The sequence below is a fragment of the Phoxinus phoxinus genome (genome assembly GCF_949152265.1).
Source record: "Phoxinus phoxinus genome assembly, chromosome: 17".
Lineage (NCBI taxonomy): Eukaryota > Metazoa > Chordata > Actinopteri > Cypriniformes > Leuciscidae > Phoxinus > Phoxinus phoxinus.
This window is the reverse complement of record NC_136892.1, coordinates 17236347-17254544: the sequence shown is the minus strand read 5'-3', so window position 1 is coordinate 17254544 and position 18198 is coordinate 17236347. Positions and strand designations below refer to the sequence as shown.

General features: G+C 36.7%; 1 protein-coding gene across 3 annotated transcripts in view; it reads left to right on the top strand.

The window, feature by feature from the left end:
• caln2 (calneuron 2) overlaps positions 1–18198 on the top strand; it is a 42352-nt gene that overhangs the window by 9670 nt on the left and 14484 nt on the right. For all 3 annotated transcript variants that reach the window (XM_079587247.1, XM_079587248.1, XM_079587246.1), the window contains 3 exons: positions 164–285; positions 4234–4377; positions 14627–14739. In XM_079587247.1, the coding sequence (XP_079443373.1) occupies positions 171–285; positions 4234–4377; positions 14627–14739 (372 nt within the window). In that variant the 5' untranslated portion in view covers positions 164–170. The remainder of the gene's footprint in view (positions 1–163; positions 286–4233; positions 4378–14626; positions 14740–18198) is intronic.

Below are 18198 nucleotides of genomic sequence, written 5' to 3'. Positions count from 1 at the left end.
GAGGAACCTGTTCGCCTGCGCTCTATCATTATTTCTAGGTCTAGTCACTTTCTTTCAGCAACAGACATGAGATCATTACTCACTTTTGGAGGGTTTGTGAGGCTGCAGGCACAGGGGTTGCGTGTTCATCGATTCATCTCAGTTGTTTGTTGTTCCTTTGAAGGGTGAAGATGCCTTTTCACCATGTGAAAGCAGGGCTGCTCTACACAGACAACTTCCTGAGCACCTCTCTCTCTGAAACCAGTGAAGAACAGCTTGCCAACATCTCCACAGAAGAGCTTGGCGGTGAGTGTGTGTGTGTGTTTTGTTTGGATGGCTGCTATTTGTATCAATTCTGAATGTTAAATTCTAAACTCTATCCATTTCATTCCAAACATGCATGCTGTTATTATTTTAATAAACACACAAGGAAAAATGTGTCAATAAGTTTGTGTAAAATACCTAAATGTAGGTTGTTTTGTAGAAATCAATTTCTTTGCTGATCTCAAATCTTATTTTCCATTATGCATATTTCTAGCATGAATTTTGGTTATGACACATGGAAGAACCAAATGCCATTTTGGCATCAGTGATGTCATTTCTTGGCACAAGGCATCTAGTAGATTTTTGAATCTGAATGTGTCGGATAATAGGACCAAACAAGTTAGTCGTTTTAGCAGATAAGACTAACTTGTTTGGTCCTATTATCCGACGCACCTATCACCTGCAGGTGTGCGATGGAGTTTGTTCACTAATTGAATCTGAATGCGAACATAAATGAGATTTCAGTTTCAGCAGATGGGAAAAATAACTTAAACAAGATTAATACTTAAACGTTGCTTTGTTGTACACAAAAACCTGTAGTATGGCTTCAGAAAACTTGAATATATTGTTTTTGTCTTTTTTTGGAGTTTGACTGCCCCTGGTCATTATTAACTGCTGTTTTATAAGAAAAGAAGAAGAAAAAACAGCATATTGATTCTGAAACATCAAGAGGGGTGATTACCCTTTTATAAACTTTTTCTGATAGACTACTTCCTCGCTGTTTTTAATGTGGTCAGTCAGTGCTACTTAATAAAGTTAACCAAATGTACCTCAGGGTTTACTCTCTCTCTCTTGTGCCTTCTGATAAACATTACAAACCCATTACAGTTTCTGCCCCATACAGCCCAATGCAACTGTAAGTTTCACTTCCTCTTCTTGTCTTGCATCTCATGTGTTAAGACACTGCCTTAGGGCACACAAGAACAAAATTGATGGTCTGACTGGTGGGTTTTTGAGGGTGTTGACAGTACAGTGGTTGGTTTGAAGAGATGTTTGAGCTGTGAAACTCTCAGATGGACTTAAAGCTTGCAGCACCTTCTTTTAAAATTATTGTTTTGACCGACCATGAACTGAGGGATGTCCACAATGGAAGGTTCAACATTTTGCATATACATGAGATGAGGGGTAAGAACTGTATGTGGCAGTTCAGAGGTCTGCATTTGCAAAAAGAAAAACTCTTAAGGGAGACAAAGATGACCATGTTAAATAATGAGCCAATTGACTGGATCAACTTATCGTTTAACTTGTATTGAATGAAATCTAGTACCTTTGGACATTTGTCTAAATCTGGTACTTAGTCGCAAGTAATGTATTCATAGACAAATAGCCTTGTAGGAAAGAGTGGAGAGGATTGGGTTTTGCTAGTGGCAGAGGAATTAACCCACATGATCTATAGAGACTGACTTTGCATTCCAGTGTTTGGAGTCCCTGAGACCCCCAATGGTAAACGTTTAAAAATACCAATTGTAAAATAATAGGTTTAAAAAAAGACCCTTCTAATATTTCTTAATTAAGTAAAAATAATTGTATCATGTACTTTTCATTTTGTTTTTCGTTTTCCCTGTTCCTGTTTTGCTACTTAGTTCCCTTAGTTACTGATTACGCACCTGTTGTTCATTGAGTTTCCTCATTATCTCTGTATATTTACGTCCTCCGTTTCCTCTGTTTATTATTCCATGTCATCTAGGGGCCGTTTACACTACACCGTTTTCAACTAAAAACGTAAAACTTTTTATGCGTTTTGGCTGTTCATTTACACGACAACAGCGTTTTGGGGGCCTAAAAACCGCAAACTTTTGAGAACGGGATTTAAAATGCAAGTTTTTGAAAATTATATCGTTATTGTCTCCGTGTAAACTACAAAAACGTGAATTTGGGAAAACGATGATGTCATGTGCATGCGTATTACATGTTCAGTCTATAGGCGTGTAGTGTTTCTTTACAAAGTGACATCGCCAACTACTGGCCTGGCATGGATAATACAGATTTTTTTAAATGTTAAGATCGTTTTTTCACGGATCCGTGTGAACGGGATCGTTTTGACAACGTTCATGTCTGTACGCGAAAAAACAAAAGGAAAAACTTTTCCATTTTTAGTTTATCGTGGTTGTTTTCTAATTCTCCTGTGTTCGACTTCGTTTCCTGAATAGTGTTGTTAAAGACTGCTGGTTTGATTATCTCCTTCATAGTGCGCATCATTACAACCATGCTTTTTTTATTTTTTTTTATTTGACCCTTTTTTTTTTTTACAACAATTAGACAAAAAAAGGTTTTATTTTATTTTATTTTGTTTGAATTTTTTTATGTTCACTAAAAAACCCCAGAAGTGTGCCTTCTGTGTGAATGCAAACACGTCCCGGGATTGATCACTACTTTGTAACATTGCTGGGATCAGTCTCGGAACGCTTCCTGTGTGAACAAAAGGCAGGACCAATGCAATAAGGGGTGTATCGAAGTGATGACGCATGTGTCGTCGCAATGAAGTAGTTATCGTTTTTTACTCTTTGACTGGGTGTTTTAAATGCAGATCAACATTCACGTTGCATATTAACTTAGGAAAAAGTTTGTGTTCGTCATAGAACAAAGAAAGGATGAAAAAATATCTGGAAACACGTCACATTCTGATGTCACGTGTCTTTACGGTATCTGTATGGGATGTGTGTGAACGAATGCACAGATTCCAGAAAAGCACTGCCGTGTGAATGAACCAAAATCTAACGATCCTGGGACACATTATTAGTGTTTTTGTCCGGAATTTTTTGTGTGAAATGGGCTTCTGTAACATTTTTCATTGTGGACATTTGAAGCATATTATTAAATTTAGTTTATAATCAGTTCTCACAAGATTAAGCCCAATATTAATATAGAGAATGAAACTATGGAAAAAATGTAATGAAACTTAAACTGCCAGTATGTGGCAGCAAATCACTGTCTTAACAAGTGAGTCATTCAATCATTCAGTCAAATGATTCCTTCAAAACATGGACTCATTCCGTTGATCGGAAAAGCACAATGGCTCGACTGGATTTGCTGCGAAATTGGGCAAAACTAGACAAGGATCTATCTAAGTCTAAAATGAAAGTCATTTAACATTAACTTCTTGTTTATTGAACTGTTGTATACAATCAATGGGCTATCACATTTGCAATCGTGCTGATATTCGGGAAATCAGCAGAATATATTTTGTAAGTATTTAAAAAAAAAAAAACTCATACAGAGACATTTTTGCCCCATATGCCGGTATCTTGATTTTTGGGGGGCATTTTAATTATTTTTGAGCTCTTTTTTTTTAGTCCAAGCAGACGGAGGTCCCTTCTGTTGCAAGGCCCATTTCAAGTGAAACAAATAAAACATAGCAGGGCCCCTACTGTGAGGGTTAAGGATATTTTATCTAAAGCAGTGAAAAAACATTCAGGATTTGTTAAATGCAGGAAGCGAAAGAGCTCAGTTCAGCATATTACAAGATACATAGCACCTTAGCCTCTTTATCCCAGAATAACACCAAGGTGGGTCTTTAAGATGGCAGAAAAAAGTGTAATACTCCTCATAAATGATCTGAGATACGAGTTATTTTTGTTGTTGCCATTTGCAACTTGGTGTGGGTTCCTTAACCCGAGCCGAACTGAAAAACCAGCACTGATGCCCTTTGAAACGGTGGATAAACATTCAGTCACAGCACACTAAATATGCGCCTTTGAAAACAGAATGAGCTGCATTTAGTATGTCTGCTGTTTCTGTGATAGGACTCTGTGATCTTATGCTGAGAAAAACCTGCATTATATAATACATAGTCTAATGCTCACTGATGAAATGCACATGTTCAGCTGATTCACTTGAATTCTGAACGTCAATTGAGTTATTTGTGATTACTTACTGTTCTGCACCCCGTTGTTAATACGTTTTGTCTCGTTTTTCTGTTTCTCTCTGCAGAGATTCGTGAGGCATTCCGAGTCCTAGACAGGGATGGGAATGGATTCATCTCGAAGCAGGAGCTGGGTATGGCCATGCGCTCTCTGGGGTACATGCCCAGTGAGGTGGAGCTGGCTATTATCATGCAGAGACTAGATATGGACGGTGAGTCACTCTCTTTCTACATCTCTCTTATTCTATGGTTCATTCTGAGCTAGCACCATTCACACAAACAAAAGAGCGTCTGCCTTCTGATCATCTGTAAAAACAGCTTTACAGTGTTGTGGCAAAAACAATTACTAAACTCAGCATTCCCAGGCAAAGAGACGTCAAGATCCAAATTGTATTTAAAAAGAAAAGTAATTTATTCATGCAAGAAAAATGGTTCCCTGACCCCAGCCTTGCAGCCAGGCTGCAGGCCAGAGTCAGAGACAGACAGATACTCGGACTTCTCCTCAAGAGAGCTTGGCCTGCTACTTTATAATGCAAGGGGAAACCATCACCCCCCACCGTTTACACAAGAAGGAACAGCTTCCCCCAGCATGGGAACTTAAAACACAGATCATTCTCGGCCTCACACCTCCATCTCCAGCTGAATCAACGTTACATCAGCAAAAACTCAGAATACAGACAGAGAACATACAGCATTAATCTTTTAAATCATTAGGAAAGATTAAAAATGCCACTACAATTTCTCCCTGTTTTTCATTCTCTGAAAACTTAATAAACGCAACAATTTTAAGTCATTTCATCATATTTATACTTTCATTTCAATCTTTCTTTTATCCCTTCCGTGACCATGTGACTAAAACCCAAATGTGAGACATTCAAAACTGACCAATCAGATAATTACAACTTCCCCATTGTACCAAAGGTGGGACGATTTCATACCCCCAAAATACACACATCTTAGGCCTACAGGCCTTGATAACTATCAGCACCTCGGTGCCTTTACAGACTCCAAATGGTCATTATGGAAATAGGTTGTCAAAAACAGTAAAGCAGATGTCTTTGTTCATTTCAAATATCTTGGATTATTTTCAATCCTACAATTCCCCATTGGTCCATCTTTCTGTTTTGTACAGTTTCATCTTCAGACTTTTCGTCCAAGCTTGTTTCACTAACAGTTTGTCAGTTGTTCAGTCTTTGTTCACCATCCAGCCCTGCAGGATTAGGCTCTATCAAATTGGGTTGCACCGTTATGCAAATCATCCATCGAATACCTGCACAAGAACAGGCACTGAATCTGGGAGCAAACGCCGGTTCCTCTTTCCGAGGAGGACACAGAATGTGAACTTGGGTTGCAGGGATCCTGTGATTCTAAAAGAACATCTAGCACAACGACACAAAAGCAGACACATCTCATTTGTCATTGGTCAGAGGATTGATATGGTCAGATTGAAATTAGTCTTCCTGGCAAAAAGCCCTTAAATTGATGTACTTAAAAAAAAATATGGTCAAAGGAATGATAAAAAGAAGATCTTACAAGTTCTTACACTGTTTCAGGAAACACTCAAATAAATTGCATTACAACAAAACAACAACTGCTAGTTTAAAACATCATTTCATGAAGAGTATTAGCAAAATATTCAGTGTAATCAAACACAGAGATTCAATTCATGTCCAAAAATATTGTTGCAAGTCAAATGGACAAAATACAAATAAACAAAAATCAAATAAGTTTCAGAAAAGTTTCAAAATCATTAATGAGAATTCAATGAGAATACAAATAGTTATACTTCGGTTAAAATGACATACATTTTAAAATAACTTGGTCAGACAAATGATTACTTAAGTGATAAAGTAAATCCAAAGAAAAACAAAACAAACAATTTTCCGTATAACTAATCACTTGAACCTTGTTGAAGTATCAAGCAATTAAATATTAACTGAAGCAGGGCTAAATGGGCAAGCACTGTCACCGCATTCCCGATAAATCAGACCCGCGTTCACTCCAGTATAAACAAGAAATTGTATAGATTGTCATAGTATGAAAACCATATCAATTCAACACCCCTGGTTGATTTGAATAAACATACAAAATAATAAAAATTATAACAAAACCCCTCATTTCAAATCCTGTCCTTGCTTTTAACACTTTTTACATTTCATCGTCTTCAGAAAGAAAAACAAAAGATAATCAAAAACAGAATAAAACAAAACAAAGAAAAACAAAAACATATCTTAACTCAATTAATACAGTTCACTGTAACTTCCGCTACTCGAATCGTCTGCATAATTTTGTTCATCCTTTAACCAATGTAGTTTTTCAAAATGTACTCTAATATTTCCATTATGGACCGTCTTTTTTTGCTTATTACACATCAATTAATAGATTTTCTATTTTCACCAATCAAATCAATACCTAGTTTGCTTATTACACATCAATTAATAGATTTTCTACATTTTCACCAATCAAATCAATACCTAGTTTGCTTATTACACATCAATTAATAGATTTTCTACATTTTCACCAATCAAATCAATACCTAGTTTGAATCAATCAAATAAAATCATCAACATCATCACAAAACAGATTCTTCTGCTAAACCATTAGTTGGTCAAATCGTCTTTCTCCCTCGTACGTAATGGAGGCTGTAGTCCTTTTAGTCCTTTTCCCCTTTCTGTCACAATAATAAGCCAGGATAGCTTAGCCAAATTCATCCATAGCCATTATTTCATTGGGCACAGTCTGCCCTGTTCGTTCACTCCTGTATGACAAGATCAAGCTGGTTTTAAAACAAATGGTCCTTCTGCCCCCCCCCCTGACCCCCCTGGGTTTTGAAAGGCTCTTATCTGATCATTTGTTTGTGTGTGTGTGTGTGTGTGTGTGTGTGTGTGTGTGTGTGTGTGTGTGTGTGTGTGTGTGTGTGTGTGTGTGTGTGTGTGTGTGTGTTTCTTTGCTCATGCCATGTGCCCAAAAGTCTGCATTCTCTGTAAAGGAAAAAACAAATGTTAAGGTTATTGTCACATGTGTTCTGTGTGTCTGCTGTGCTGCTGTATCCACCCTAGGCGTTTTCCTGTTGAAACATTTCTTGTTATTAGCACACTTTACAGACTTTTGTTAGGGAGAAGAATGGCTTCTTGCAGGGCTTTACTCAATTAAACCATTCTGAGATTTACTCAATCTCAACATCCATTGCTCCACCTGTGCGATGGCTTTTGGGAACACAGATGGCTTTGGGAAATCCCAAACCATCACAAACTATTCCCCATTTTGATGCACCATCTTATACTTGTGCATCAAATTAACATAATTGGGTTTTGATTCACTAAACTAAACACTGTCCTCCAGACATCTTTCTCTGCCTCCCAAACAAAACGTTGCATTCTTCACTCCAAGCCACAATCTCGTCCTCCCATCAAAGTACCCGAAACGCAAATGGCCCTCACTCTCAACTCAGTTTCAATTCTCAGTCATTTACACATACACACATCGGACTATGAATTGCTCATATTTAGTATTCATATCCTTTCTCTAAAAATTTTTACATTTTAAATCAGATTTTAAAACTTAAATTTTCTGTAGCTTTTACCTAATTTACATGGCCTCTTAACCATTTTTCAAAACATGTCTATTAATTTGTTTTTTTTTTACAAAAGTCAGCTGTGTTGTTTTTTGTTCATTATCATTAATTTGTTTAGCTTTTCTTTTGCTGACCATAACAGAAAGTCAACATGTCAATCCTTCCTCAAGCAGTCTCTCTCTCTTTCTCTAAACAAATGCTCTTCTCAACAGCCTTCTAAGACTGTAATTTGGAAAATGTAACAATAAATACATTACAATAACTTATTTTATGTATTAGTTCCTTCGTTACTCAGATTTTTCCTTGAATCTACAAAATATGTCTCCATTTTTAGCTACCACGATGTACTAATGGCCCTTTGTCATGTCCAATGACCTAAAATTCCTTGCCCTTAAGGCAACTAACATCTTAAAATTTTGTTACTGTCTTCACAGCAGAAAATTTAATTCACCTCATGGTCTGAAAACATTCTTTGTGTTTGGAGTCCCTGTAATCAATGGTTCTCGATTGCCCGCTGTCGCTCCCACGCCTTAGGTGACAGCTGTGACTCTGTCATACTATTTGCATATTACTGAGATTAGAAGCAATTGTCTCTATGATAAATAAGCTCTTTTAAGTGAAGGAGCATTTGGATATATATATACTGGAGTGGAAGTTGGATCGGAGCAGACTTATAATTTATTATAGTCCCCCCTAGATGCTCTTGGCCCATAAGAAGCATCACAACCACTCCCTTTTCATAGATACACCTCCCTATCCTGGTGGGCAGGTGCTCAGTGGCCGGTGCAGTCCTGCCTTAGGTCGTCCCCCTACTGGCCACCGGAGAATCTTACCCGTCTTTGGAATCTACACCTCATTTGCGCACTGATTATAGCTCTACTTCACTTGAGCAGAATTATCATAGTTTGTTTGTTAAGAAAAATCTTTTTTTGTTTTGTTTGAAAAAAAAGTAATCAAGAACCATCCCAAACTAACGGGAACGTCCAATATCGATCAAAGAATTATCTTCAATCTAACGTTTAAACAACAGTATTTAATCAATTGTTACTGTTACTTCTGTAGCCCTATTTTGCACTTTCATGAACTAACTTAAGACTTCATCTATCATCTTGTTAACTCTAGTCTATAGCTTGCGTTATCTTTTCCATAAATTAAATGCATTTTCAATTCAAGCATAATTTTTATAGTTTCTTTTTCCCCTATAGGGAATTTAGACATTATAAATTCCTACTCAGAATGAGTCTCTGTTGCACTGAAACTGTTTCAGCGAAATCACAAGCTTATCTTTTAAAATCAACACATCAGCTTCTTTCTTTCATAGTCAATACGAACAAGCTTTTATTTATTCAAATGCCTTTTTTTACGCATTTTACATTTTAGCAACTGTTAATCCCTCAGCACTGCTTCTACGTAGCCTATTTGATTCTTTAGAGAACAAATAATTATTATTGAGTCTCAATAACGTTTCAAATTTCATCTAAATTTTAGTTGTCATGTTCTCAAATTACCATAGTTTTAATATCTTACTTCCATATTTTCTCTTCTATGAGTTTATCAATCTGCAATTATGATCATCTAGAACCTTTTTTAAGCGTTTCATTAAAAGACAATCATTTTATAGCCTTCTTCAGATCTTCTCTCTGTAATTTTTCTGTTTATTCTAATACGACCACATCTAACTGTAATAGATTGCCCTATCTAACCCTCCTAGGCCAAATTGTCTTTCACACCTAGGGGTCTTCATTTATGGCTAAATTATCCGTGCCTTCCTGACTGAAAAGTTTCCCGTGGCTTAAGGTGTTAGAAGTTCCCCAGTAGCATGTGTTTTTGCTATGAGCGAGCCTTAAGAAAACAGACATGCATTCCAGAAGATAAACATGCTTAACACCACACAATGTCTGAAGAAGTTAAGAAAAGTTTTTTGTTTCATTAACACTACATTAATACACGTCACTCTCACATCATTTAGATGTAACCTACTGCTTGATCACAATAAAACACTTTGCTGTTTGATCACGACCAGCCTCCGAATTCACCCCCACTGCAGTTCTGTCCCATTCAGGAAAAACAAACAGCAATACAATCTCTCAGTTGCAAATTCAATCAAAATAGCATTCTCTGTATTCTTTTACAATCTCAGTTCCCGTAAACTAGATCTAACTGGAATAAAATAGAATACAATTCTAAATTCCCCTGAGTTTTCTAAATTCCCCCTTCCCTCGGGGGTTTTACTGTCCTCACTCAAAAATTCTTTGTTTGTGGGTAAATGATCTCTATCTTTCCTGAAGATAATTACCTACACTAAAAGTTCAAATGCTAAATAACCCATCTGTCTTCCTAAGGACAATGGTCTTTTCTTTACAAGTTAACCATACTAAAGAGTTCAAAAGGCTCTTTCTGACCATTTGTTTTTACTGCTTGAGTTTCATACTGTTCTGTTCACTATCTGCCTTCAAAAACATCCCCCATTCACTAATGCAAACAGAGCTACTAATTCAATCTATGTTTATTATTTCTTTCCAATCAGAATCAAACTTTTACAAAAGCATCATTTGCAAATCAGTTAGAGCTTCAGTTGCTTACAGCATTTGCTCTCTTCTGTCTCATTATTATTTATCAGGACTGTTTTACAGAAATCACAATCATTCATATCTCAGTCCCTAAATTACACAGACATCTCTCATAGCTGCACATTCAAATCTTTTATAACCTCTGTTATAAACATATGGAGATCTATTCTTCAATATCCTTGTTTTCCTAACATTAATACAATAAAGCACATTCACATCATAATTAACACTGACATAGAATGTTGCCCATTCTGCTTAATGAAACATTCCTCATGTTAATCCCTGTTAATCATACTCAATGCCTTATTTTTATCTAAAACTCACTTTTCATACCATTTCAACTTAATTTGACTTAACAGGCGTTCATAAATAGTTCCATGAATTCTATCAATCCCCACATTCCATGTTCCTTCTATCTTCAATCTTTCCCTACATTTCAGTTTCCTTCTTACATCTGTTCTCTTTATCTGCAATCCAACAATTCAGTTCAACAACTCTCAACAACATTCTATTTTCTATCCCTACATTTCAGTTTCTTTCTGTTCTCTTTATCTGCAATCCAACAATTCAGTTCAACAACTCTCAACAACATTCTATTTTCTATCCCTACATTTCAGTTTCTTTCTGTTCTCTTTATCTGCAATCCAACAATTCAGTTCAACAACTCTCTGTCTATTCATAGTTTTACACAGATGCTGAACACAACTATAAAAAGCCTTTTGTTAAACAAATATCTGTTCTTCCAATTTCTTGCATGCGTTTTCTGGCCATAATTTCTTCTTTTTAACAAAAAACTGGTGTGTAAAAATGATCTAGCTTACTGTTAGATGATCCCATTTTTGGCTGAATCTCCTCTCTTGGATTTTTACTTTCGACGCGCGTCTTACTAATCTGTTCAAACGTCTTCGAACAGATCTGACTTCTTAACCCAAAATCAGACAGGTTTTAGCAAATATGCTCTGTATTCAGTTGTGACTCTTCCGTTCACTTACTTAATCAGCTGTGGCTCTTCCGTCCACGGTGTGGCTCTTCCGTCCACCTACGAGCTAGTTTTCAGAAAATTGACTTGACTTCCTCAGGTCAATTTCCCGCTTAAAAACTCTACTCGCAACCAAAGAAACAGTCTCAGCCAATATGGTTCACTCACAGTTAGCCTATATCAATCTACACCCAACAAAAGAGAAGAAAAATAATAATTTGGCTGTCTTTTTTTACCTGAGCTGAGATGCACTGCCACGGATTCTTTCTGATCCCGGTGAGGATTCTTCTCTGGCCCTGAAATCAGGAGTTGTCTCTCTCTCTCGTAACCTGTTGAGCTCTATTTCTCAAACCGTCGAGGTATGAGACCAGTACCTGGTACCGGGGCGATTCACTCCGTCAAATCCGTCTCAGGACCAGGAGAAGAATTTTCCTCACGGAATCCTCACTTCTGACACCAAATTGTTGTGGCAAAAACAATTACTAAACTCAGCATTCCCAGGCAAAGAGACGTCAAGATCCAAATTGTATTTAAAAAGAAAAGTAATTTATTCATGCAAGAAAAATGGTTCCCTGACCCCAGCCTTGCAGCCAGGCTGCAGGCCAGAGTCAGAGACAGACAGATACTCGGACTTCTCCTCAAGAGAGCTTGGCCTGCTACTTTATAATGCAAGGGGAAACCATCACCCCCCACCGTTTACACAAGAAGGAACAGCTTCCCCCAGCATGGGAACTTAAAACACAGATCATTCTCGGCCTCACACCTCCATCTCCAGCTGAATCAACGTTACATCAGCAAAAACTCAGAATACAGACAGAGAACATACAGCATTAATCTTTTAAATCATTAGGAAAGATTAAAAATGCCACTACAACAGTCTGTCACAGACCCCTTCCAATCCTTGCACTGGAGACATATATGACCTTCTGAAGAGTTCATGCTGAAGCAATCATAGAATTGAAGAATTTATCCAGCACATGGGGCTGTATATAGATGAATTCTGTAAGATGAATTCTGAGAAACCTTCGTCTTACTGTGTGTGTGCGCGTTTGTGTCCGGCTCCGGGAGTCCCTCAAGGTCAGACCAGTTGACTGAATGGTTAGAGAACATGCATTGATCTAGTTCATCAATCAGCCTGGGAGGTTGTTATTGTTCTTGATCCCCACATGTTTGTGCAAGCATGGTGTTTAAGCACAGTTATATGACTAGTTGGGCACATTTAAGCTTTTTGACTACTTGAAAATATGTTCTATAGTCAGTAGCAACATTTTTGGGGACAGGGACACGTTTACTTACTGGAGTAGGATTTTTCTCCATCTCTGGTAAGATAGCAATTATGATGATAAGTGTTCATTAATTATTAGATTAGGAGTGCAACGGATCGGAGTTGATCCGTGATCCGTACGGACCAGGTCCCAGGGTTCGGTTACGGTACGCATGTGATTCGCGGATTAACTGCTAAGTTTATAATCATCATAGAGTGGAAGTTTATCATTTGGACATGTTTTGTCTCGCCAATTTACACATTCAAACAATTTTAAACATGAAAGAAGAGGTGAAAATCAGGACTCGCACGCTGTTATCTGTGCGCACAGCAGAGAGAGAGAGAGAGAGAGAGAGAGAGAGAGAGAGAGAGAGGCTCAAACAACGACAGCGCTCAAACAATTAATTAATTCCTCTTTCACGTCTACTTGCACTTGAACAGACACATACACACAAAATTATGTCAAAATACCCGTCTCGGCAAGTATTCTCTCAATTATGTCATAAGTGAACAGTTGAGAAAGAAACCAGATGTGTGTCAGTATATTCGGTCCATGCATTCGGTCTTAAAGTGACAGCAGCCTATAATATTCCTGCTGTTGTCTGTGTCATTAATGTTAATAAAATAAAATAAACATCATCATCTACCATGTTTAAGAGAAAAAAAGATAAGAAAGAGCCGTCAGGAGGAAAGTGATGACGACAGCTTGTAGGATAAGTGTGCCGCGTAAAGTGAGTCCCAAGCAGCATCTCCAGGTGCTCCCTTGAGAACCAGACCAAAACAGTTATGTGCAGTATCCATTGCTGTACATAATGCATATATGAATGTACATCTTTATTGTATTTCAGTAATAAGTATTTAAGATTCAGCGGCCAAGTGGAGACGACGTTTTGAAGCAAGCGGTTACACTAGAAAGATAACAGCTCTCTCTGACTTATCACTCTAAGTTCCACTCGCTCTCAGCTGGTGTTTAATTCCTTTTGTACATCTCAGACCAGTCACTTTCTTTTTCCTTTTCAGGAAGGATTGAGAGAGGAAGTTTGTGAGCTGTTATGTATGCTCACAATTGCTCACATGCCATAGATATTTTCAAATGTAGGACAAATGTAAGGTCAAGAGCATGCACCTTATTAGCATGCATTATTATAAGGTATTAGAAGCTGCAAGTTGATCTGAATTTTAATTTGCCTGGCCCATCATATTTTCTTTATTGAAGTAAACTGCACAAGAAACGAATGGGTTTAGAAAAATATTAAAATATCTTTGTCAGTTTAAAATTGAAATCAACAAACTCGAATATATCAGATCTGTAGCCAATTACTTAGTTCAAAGACCCTGATTTCATGGTTTCATTTAGCTGAGCAGAACCAAAAAACCCCACATATAAATCAATCTCATAGCAGGGTAGATCCTATTAGATTATAATTCAATTACAATTCTGTTCTGTTATACTCTATTCTTGAACTTTGTCCTCACCAGCCGCAATGTAAAAGTTGCTGGGCAACTTGACAAAATTTCAACTAGTCAGAGGACTAGAATATATTTTATAACTTGTTGCTTTATAATGTTGCATCTGGTTAGGACACAATGTTACTGTTTCTGTTTGTGTTGCATTGAAAAATTGCTTCAGTGATCTAGCAATGTATCTATACACAGAGAAACCAATAATGCTAAAACTGAAATCAGTCATTTTAAATGCTAAAGTGAATTTAGGCATCACAACATTATAATGTACAGTATGAAAAATTTATATTCATTCTAAGATCTGATAAAGATGACATTTTAAAGCAGTGTTATTAAATTATTAGTGTTTTAAAGATGACCTTTAATTGAGTGCGAGATGACAGCAAAAGCAATACAGTTGTAAAAATAAATGATAATGCACAATTGAATATTCTGCACCTGAAGATATTTTTTTCAATATGGGCGAATATGATAAATTAAAAAACATATATCGCTCATTTCAACTGATAAGCATCATGGTACAGATATGTAAGATCTTTTTGTTTTACATAAACTTATTGAGGTTCTTTTTTTAAATGAAACTAATCCGAATGTTCTCTTCTTGATGCAGGTGATGGACAGGTGGACTTTGATGAATTTATGACAATATTGGGACCTAAACTCGTTTCCTCTGAAACCAGAGAGGGCTTCTTAGGCAGCACTATAGACAGCATATTCTGGCAGGTATGGAAAACATTTCTTTCTATATTTCGGTGTTCTCTTCTTCATTGTTTGCGCGTGCATTTGCGCGAGCATATGGATAAGATTACGGGTCACGCTCTTCCCTCTCCGATTGCATCCTCCGTCCCGTGACGACTGGTAAATGTGATTCTTCCCAGATTGCGGGCTTCAAAGTGAGCAGGCAGATCTGTTCATTTCCAAGTAAACATTCGTTCATATAGTGAGGAAATCCCAGTTTCACTTCCAAGAGATTTGATCTGCGAGCGCCGAGGAAGGCATATTAATTGAAAGCTTTGCCACTTAAAAGGGAAGTATAGATCTGAATTAGTCATCACAGACAGTTTGGCATCTTTTTTTCACTTTCTCTCTCTTTAGGTCTTCATCTCTGCTTCTATTAAATTAGAATTTAGACCTAAAAAAATAGCTGACTTGAAGGAGCAGTGTTGAGTTTATATTTGCATGTTTATGTGTAGCGTCTTTCCCTCACAGAGGAAGCAGAGCGGTGTGTGTAGGAGTGAGTAACAGCAAGGTCACAGACACTGGTTGTCTAGAAGGTGATTTAAATGCTCATCTCAACACACCTTTAGTGGGATACAATGACTCATACTGCAACGATAATCCATGTCATCACACCAGCATACCAAACACCCTCTCCCTCTCTGATGTTATTATGAGGCCAATACAAGTCTAATAATGGCACAATGACAAAACCTCCTGGGAAATATTGTGTTTTGACAGAGCGGCTCTTATTGAGATCATTTCACAAGTCTTTTGCATTGTTAAAAAAATTTGAATAAAGTCTGTTATTATAAACTTCCTATTCACCAAAGAATGATTACAAATATTTATCATGGTTTCCAAGAAATATTATGCAGATCAACTTTAATAACGATAAGAAATGTTTCTTGATAAATAAATCAATATATTAGAATGATTTCTGAAAGGGATAGTTCACCCTAAAATTAAATTTCTGTCATTAATGACTCATGTCGTTCCAAACCCGTAAGACCTTCGTTCATCTTCAGAACACAAAATAAGAACCCCGTGAACGGTGAGAGTCGGTTCCCGTCTGAGAGCCGTTTTCCCTTTTTGTATATTAATACAAGACATAATAACATGATTATCCTTTTGTTACGCACAGCTAGTCACTAGCTGAAAGTTATCTTGATGTGTATGCGATCACGTGTGATGACATTACCCCGCTGCTTTTGATTCGTCGCACGCATATACAATGTGCTACACATTAACATAACATAGTCACTGCATGGAGTGCGTGTGGTCCAGCAGTGTGGTGAAAAGATCAAGATAAAGATAAGATAAAACTCTCATATCGAGCAGGGACTAACAACCTTTAACGACCTTATGTGTTCTGCTGTTTTAAGTGTGATTTACTTGGAATGATTTTATTTTGGATAGTTGTTCAATACACCTGTAATAGTGTTTAATGGCTTTACATTAGCCTATACGTTTTTTATCTCTTATTACTGAGCTGAGGTAAATGATCCGGTTCCCTAAAAAGAGCCAGAAAACCTCTCGGATTTCATAAAAAATATCTTAATTTGTGTTCCGAAGATTTTGTAATGACAAGAGGGTGAGTACGTTTTGGGTGAACTGACCCTTTAAGGATCATGTGACACTGAAGACTGGAGTAATGATGCTGAAAATTCAGCTTTGCCATCCCAGGAATAAATGACACCTTACAGTGCAGTTTGTACTGTATTTTTATCTATTAAGTCAGCCTTGGAGAATACTTTTTACCTCATAAGTGACTTATACAAAAACATTTTAAAAACGTTACTATCCCCAACTTTTGAATGGAAATATATCAAATCATTTCATTAATGTCAGGGTTATGTTTAGTTCTGTGCAGTTTGATTGTCGTTTATAATGTTGAAGTAGTTGTGTTTCCATTTTTTTTTTTTTAAGTGATCTTACGTTTTTGGACTAAATCATTAGACTGTTTTGTTGATATCTCCTTCGTCATAATGTGCTTTACTACAGCTACCCATTACAATTAAAAAATGTTTTTATAAAATGTATTTATTAAAAATTACTACAAAATGAATAATTATGTCTACTAATTGTAGTAGTAATAATAACAAACAAGTATTATTAATAAATAGCTTAATGATTTAAAAACAATAGATACATTAAAGATTTAAATTAGGATTTCTCAATTTACAGCACAACATTACAACAGGTCTACTCTTATCTTATGATTTCAATGTCAAGTGCATCTTTGCAGGCATTAATTGTAAGATTCCTGACAGATATATTACAAGATATTTGCATCATAACCTTCTCTAGTAAATATTAACACACCATGTCTTTGACATTGAGGTATGGTTGTGCTGGTCTCTATGTAAAGTGTCACACACAGTGCATTGGAACCAGACCTATCCCACCAAAAGCGATTGATTTTTAAATCGTAGCTGTAGATGTGAAGTCATACACCAGTCAGAAGAAAGTTAGCTCTCATCTGTCAGCAAAAATAAATTGTGTATGTGCTCATCAGGGTGTCATCTCAGTTCGATTTTGCATGCTGACTAGAATATTTTTTATCCCAAGAACCTTGAGGCCTTTGTGTAACATGAAAGATTGAGCACTTATTAGTGGCGGGCGTTTAAAAATGTTCTTAACAAGATTGTCAATGGGGACGTCAGAGGCAAGAACTTCTGGCAATCATGGATTATTAGGAACACATTGGCATAAACAAGCTTGTTTTCCTCACCCCGGGGAGAAAAAACCTGAGGAGTGTATGTAGAGTTGCTACCAACAGCCCAATTTTGACAGTGGAAATGATTTGAGAAAAACACAGTCAGCATTAACCAGTCTCACTAGCAACGCATTCTAGCCGTCTGTGATGTATAATTCATATGTATATTTGTCTATTATTTTTCTATTATTTCCAAACATCCCTACTGCATGGACGCTGGTCAGTGTTTGGCGCCTGCATCAATGTAATGCTATTGTCTTGCATTACATTACAAGCACATTTTAATATATGGCTATATCTATAGAATTTTAACATGTATAGGTGTCTTTTCTATATACACTACCATTCAAAAGTTTGAGGATAGTAATGGCTTATTCTTTAATGTTTTTGAAAGAAATCCCTTATGCACATCAAGGCTGCATTTATTTGATCAAAAATGCAGTAAAACAGTAATGTTTAGAAAAAAGTTTGCTTTAGTGGCAAATAAATTGTTTAATTGTTTTTGTTCAATTGTGATTAAATAAACCAAATGAGTTAGTGTCACGCAAATCACATTTCCAATCACATGTGGTTTCCAATTAAATTTTGTATAATTCAGTTTTAACATCTCGATTCATTAATATCTGATAACAAAATGATCTGAGCAGAAGATAAAATCAGAGCAAATGTAAAACTTACTTGATGCTGTATGTAATGTCCAAAAATCATGGAACTTCTATGGCTCATGAATATTAATTAGGTAATTT